We start from the raw sequence: 6091 nt of genomic DNA, 5'->3' as shown, positions 1-6091 counted from the left end.
CGTCAGCCGCGCGCCCCGCAGAGCCCGCCCCTCAGGGCCGCCTGAGGGAAGCGACTCCTGCGCAGTCCAGAGGCTGCCGCGGCCGTCAGACCCGGGACGCCTGCAACGGTTCCTCAGGGATACAGAAGGGAAAACTCGACGCAAGAAATGCCTACCCTTTTGCAGAGATGATGGGAGCAATTTAGCCAAATGCTTGCGTGCGCTTCACCTCTCCTTTTGTTCTGCAGAAAGAAAACACCAAGTAGGCGAAGAACCAGGCATGAGCTCTGCAGTCCCGAGGGGAATGCAAGAGCTTCTTTCCTGGAGTTACACAGAATCACTTAGGTTGGAAAAGACCTATGAGATCATCGAGTCCAACCTGTGACTGAACACCACCCGGCCACTAGACCATGGCACTGAGTGCCACATCCAGTCTTTCCTTAAACACCTCCAGGGACGGTGACCCCACCACCTCTTTAGGCAGCCCATTCCGAAGTCTAGTCACCCTTTCTGTGAAAAAACTCTTCCTATCGTCCAGCCTAAACCTCCCCTGACACAGCTTACGACTTGTCTTATGTTAGTAATGCTCGATGTACACATACATTTATACATCTATTTTTCTTCCAAGGTAGTTGGTGTCAAAATGCAGCTGACACAGGGACATGGAAGCTCGGAGCAAAAATGTCTATTGCTGCCAGTGTTTGAGAACAAAAGGAGATTAACTGTTAGGGATTGGAGTTATTTGCATGCGATCTATTGCATTTCCAGCCAGAAAAGGTTAAAAAGAGAACTCACAAGGTTTAGGAACTATCTGTAGTTCAGTGAAGCTTTAAAACAAGTTAACAGTCTCACAGCCCTTGGGGGATTTTTGTAATTTCTATGACGTGCAGTGTGTTTCTTGCTTCCCCATAGAAGCCAATCAGTTATGTAAACAAATTGGTTGGACAATTATGCAAATGAAAAAATAAATTTAATTGATTCAACAGAAAAGTGTGCTGTTCGTTTCACCTGGAATTTATTTTAACTCGTTGAGGAATGAAATAAATTGGGAGAGGTCATCAGCAAGTGCCAGCCAGATACCAGCTCCACTGCTTAAGGTACACATTTTCAGAGCCCCCTCTCCTGCCCCGGCAGAGGAACTAATTCCTGCTTTTTAGCTAAGTCTCAACGTTTATTGTGTTGATGGGAATACTACTGTGGCTTTATCAAGTCAGAACATTCCCTATCCATACCCAGGGCACATCCCACTTAGCTCAGCAAGAGTGGCATAGATTTCCAAATGCAAAGCTTGTTTTATACCAGATAAACTTATCATCTGAAAAAGTTTGTATTTTGCTGCCTTATGCCCTAACAGAGGATTTTAAACATTCTTTATTCTTAATTCTAAGTTGCTACAAGTCGCAATTGAAACTGTTTTCTCCTTGCTCGTTTGTTTCTGTTTTGGTCCTTGGTCTGTGGAAGGTCAAAAAATAGGATCAGTTTCTCCAATCTCATCACATGCAATGGTCTAGAACTCTGAGACGATCATGTCAGCATTCATTTCTGATACTACACATCATTCTAGTAATTTTAGAAAAAAAAGTTATGCAGGAGTTAAGACTGAAAAATGTAGAGCTGGGATTTGCAAAAAACCCCTCCATTAAAACCACAAAGATGCAAGATGCATCTGGAGAATGTGAAAGGACAAAAAAAGTGAGTAATTGCTTTTACTGTGGCTAAATTTTACTAAGCTGAGGAGTATGGCATTGAGACTAGTAATTAAACTTCTACTACTACAGCAGAGACATTTTACTATTTCTCCTCAAGTGAAATCCACACTAACATCCATCTGAATTCTTCAGTGAACTGAGCACAGCCTGTAACCCTGGCTGTAGCCTCCACTTCCAGTTAAAGCTGGAAGCTGGCCATCTCCACAGCTGGGAGTTTCAGCCCAATTTATTCATGAGCATTTGCTACATTGCGTGCTCTGGTGTGGTGAAGAACTGCATAGACTCTGACTGATTTCATACTTTCTTAACCTCCTCATGCAGCGTATTACTCTAGATTCTTGTAGTACTTACAAGATACTAAACTCTCCACAGCTACTTTGCTGCTTGCCTATCTTCCTGCATATTCATTACAGGAATCTGAATATAATTAAATAATTTAATGACAATACAGACTCACAGATATTTTGAATGCTTTATGTAAGTAATAAAAAACGTTTATTAACAACTTAAGAACTCCTCCAAAATGCTCCTCCCCTTCCCCCTCGTTGCTCTTTATAAAACACCATAAAACTTTCAAGCTCCTATTTCCAGCTTCTCACCTCCATCCTGCATTTTGAAACTCTCAAAATTATCAATACTTTGAAATAAAATTGTGGTAAGTCTTCTGAACCACATTATTCTGTTTTAGTTACAAGAAACTGTCCATACCCAACAAAAATAATCTTTCCAAGAGCATAGTGTGTAATCAGTGAAAACTGAAGATTTTCACAGAGGGAATTTCTCATGTATCTAACAACATACTGAAGGAGCACAGCGTTGTTTACTCCAAGCTACTGAGCACAGCACAGGGAAGGTTTTATTTGCACATTTTTCCATCTCTCTCTGCAAACAGGTAAACATACATTTTATTTTCTATATGAAAAATTATATCAAATAAGTTGCTTAATGTCAAACATGGAAGTTTTTTCAGCTTAACTTATACTGGGAGAAAGCAAAAGTATGGATATTGTCTACTGAGTGGCTGGCTCTGCAAAACTGCATTGCCTCTGTTGTACTTAACTTTATTCTTCAGGATATTTTTTCCATCTTTCCAGGCTTGTTTCCATTCCACACTGGAGTTTTGTCCTGTTTGGCACATGGAATTTCTGTTACCAAAACACCGAGAATGTTACTCAAGAAACCTTTCTGGCCTTTTGATACACATCCAAATGACGAGATTTGCATTGTATTTCATGTGGACCCAGACAGAACACAAACGTGAAATACAGGACTTAACATCAAAGTTGTTTAAATTGCCTACTGGTTTATCATGGGGATACAGGGAGAAACAATATATTGGCAGAGACATCAGAAGCCTCCATTGCAACAAAACTTCTGAGCAATGATGTGGGCAACTTGCTTTGTTAATATAAAACATGACTGAGATTACATCCTATCAGCTGAAGATGATACTCAGGAGATGGAGCCAAAACATTGCAAAAATTTTACACAGTTCCAAGTTAAGCTTGAAGGTCAATGATTAACCTCTGTCTGAAAAATAAAGTAACATTTGGAGTTTTGTTCTGGGGATGATCCAAGTGAAAATTCAAGGTTACTTACAGAGGAAAAAACTCTGCTGTCTCTAGAACATCCCAAGTTTTGAAGCCATACAGATTACAAAGAAAATTTTGTCCTTCTGTGTCTGTCAAACACACTATTAGCCACATTGGGTATTGCTCACAGAAACATGGGATTTAGTCGAGGGTCAGCCAGCCTCTGTCTAATTCCAAGGGAGATTAAGCCACAAAGGATCTTACAAGAAGTAATTAGGAAAAATTACTTGGTATCTTACTACCAGTTCTAGTTTGTTGGAACCTTCCAAAATTGCTCTTTTCACTAACACTGGAGTGGCTGCAAGAGCATCAGTTTAGATCCCTCATCTGAAACCTGATTACTTCTTACCCAGTCTTTCAGCTACTGGGAAGCAAAATCAGTAGAATCCAGTCGGATTTGACCACCTGGACACCCTTAAAAATGGCAGAGCCATCTTTGTGAATACAAAGGGGTGGAACCCAAAGTTTGTCTGAACCAGTGCCAACTGTACTCTAAGACTGAGGTCAACGGCTTCTACAGAAATGCGATCTGGTACCATTGGTACTGAATCTACCATTTTTTACAAGGTAGGCAGATGATCCCTGCAGAAGAATGATACCCTGTGAAAAGACAAGAGCCTCTATCCTTGCATTTTTCTGTACAGGTGGCACAGGAGGAAAGTAGTGATCTTGGCGGTCATCAGATTCAATCCTCTCTCTTCCAGCAGCAACTCCCTAAACAGACTGGGTGAGAAGTGGTATTGGAAAAGGTCAGGACCTGGCCCTGAAGACATCAGGAATCTAACAAATGACAATCAGATTCATGACATCAGATTAATGGCATAAACCCCAAGACTGGAGTGGCAACCTCCCCCAAAGAGAAAAACCACTGACACCAAAACCCTCCACACAACCCTCCAGTACTAAGATCATGATGGCTTTCATAATTTAGAGCTGCAAAGAACACCTGAAATAATGCGGCAGGAACTGGGAAGAGACTTACGCTACCACAAAGGAGAGACATTTTTCAAACACTGAGGTCCTATGCCACCATCCACGATGGAACAGCCTAAAAACTCATGAACTTCTATATCCAAAAGAGCCAAAGTGTTCAGAACAAAAGGCTTTAAAAAGGATGGAGAACAGGACCAAAAGAGCTGTATTATTGGCAGGTTTGTGAAGGTTGGTACTGGAGGTCTAAACTAACAACACTACAGAAGTGGTGAGCTCAGTAAGTATCAGCTTTGACAGAGGCTGTGTTGTTTTGCCATGGGATGTTTTCTGATAGTAAATGTTTTGTTCTTCTTACTCAGGCTGCAGAGTGTGCCTTAAGCAACTCATGCTTTGAATGTGGTTCAGGATTTTCAGGTGGAAAAAAAGCAGAACCAGGAATGGTGGAACAAGCATGCTGGCAGTCTCCATCTCATCGTGCAGTTAGTAGAACCTAAAAGATGGGCAAACTGACCTCTCTCTACGAGCACAATCAAGGGAGAAAGCAAGTTTTCCTTTTCAGTGGAAATATCCATCCATACAAATGTGAAACCATACACAAGCTATTATCTAATTACATTTTTATCAAATAAATATCTAATTAAATTGTCAAGCAAACCTTCAGCTGTGAGCAATGTGTAGGCTCTCAGTTCTGTGAAGAAAGGTATCTTAAGTCAGGCATGTCTCAAGTGATTTTGAAGTTATTTTATTCTCAGTGCTTTTCACTGGGCTTTTGGAGTAAAGACATTAAGATCTAAGGTGCAAACAGTTAGGACAGTAACCTCACACGTTGCTGTGAGAGGCAGACAAAAGAACACATGTATTACTTCTACAGATTATGAATGAATGTGAAAAATGTCTCACTCAAGAACAGTAAATGCACTCAACCAATCCACTTACCTATACTTTTATCTATGCTTATACTATACTTATTTGATTACCTGCTGGGAGAAACAAGCTAAGTGCTAATTCTTTGTACAAAAAGAGAATGTAGGTTCTGAGGCTGCAACTTCCTCATTATCTGGTGATGCCATTGCAAAACAAATATAAAGTCAGTGTGACAGTTTATATAGTTAGGGAAAAAATTACTCTTTCTGTGCTACTATCTGCATTATCATCAATATAGTATTTATAAACAAAACCTGAGTTTGAAACCTTGCTGTAAATCAGTGAAGCACCATTTGAACACAGTGGGAACTATTTAATAACTACTGAAACAGCCAGACCTTCTCAGCCCATTTCATATTCTCATGAAGCCATTTTAGAGCAGATGAATGCTCCAGGCTGTAAACTTCTTCCATATTAACATTCATTGTCATATGCTTAAGAAAAAGCTTTGGATCAGATAAACGAGCCGCTTGGATCAGCCTCTCCACTGCCACATGGTAGGCACTGTTATTCTGAACTGTCTGATCTTCAGATCTGTAAGGGAATTTTAACAATCAAATTAGGTATCATACAGGCCCTGTGTCACTTGCCTGACACTTTATACTGGCAGGAAGATTACAAAAATATTAAAATAATGCCTCGTATTCACTTCACTAATAAACATTATGTTAATTTCTAGACAGATTAGATTATTATTCTGAAGAATTAAGAAGTTATAGAAAGTATATTTTCAACATATTTAATGGTAATGAAAAGTAACAGGCTTTAACGCCAGTGCAAAGTAGCTCTGCAATATTCACAGCACATTTCGTGAAAAAATGTCTCTCGGCTGGAAAATTCAGTAAAGGAATGCAAACTATTTAATGAACCGGATATAGCAAGAATTCATGTACATGCTTGAATCCATAAGGTTTACTCAGTTTTGGCATGTAATCACTTTTGGAACAAGGTTGT

General features: G+C 40.0%; 1 protein-coding gene across 5 annotated transcripts in view; it reads right to left on the bottom strand.

Annotated features, from left to right (window-relative positions):
* Positions 1 to 2146: 2146 nt before the first annotated feature.
* Positions 2147 to 6091, bottom strand: part of TOPAZ1 (testis and ovary specific PAZ domain containing 1) — a 42878-nt gene continuing 38933 nt past the window's right edge. For 4 of the 5 annotated variants that reach the window (XM_020584599.2, XM_020584602.2, XM_020584600.2 and 1 more), the window contains 2 exons: positions 5476 to 5671; positions 2147 to 2833 (listed from right to left, as the gene is read on the bottom strand). In XM_020584599.2, the coding sequence (XP_020440188.2) occupies positions 2750 to 2833; positions 5476 to 5671 (280 nt within the window). In that variant the 3' untranslated portion in view covers positions 2147 to 2749. Of the gene's footprint in view, positions 5672 to 6091 lie in introns of all 5 variants that reach the window. The other variant, XM_019285738.3, reaches the window with a different exon arrangement.

The sequence above is a fragment of the Corvus cornix genome, chromosome 2 (genome assembly GCF_000738735.6).
Source record: "Corvus cornix cornix isolate S_Up_H32 chromosome 2, ASM73873v5, whole genome shotgun sequence".
Taxonomy (NCBI): domain Eukaryota; kingdom Metazoa; phylum Chordata; class Aves; order Passeriformes; family Corvidae; genus Corvus; species Corvus cornix.
This window is presented reverse-complemented; position numbering and strand designations above follow the sequence as displayed.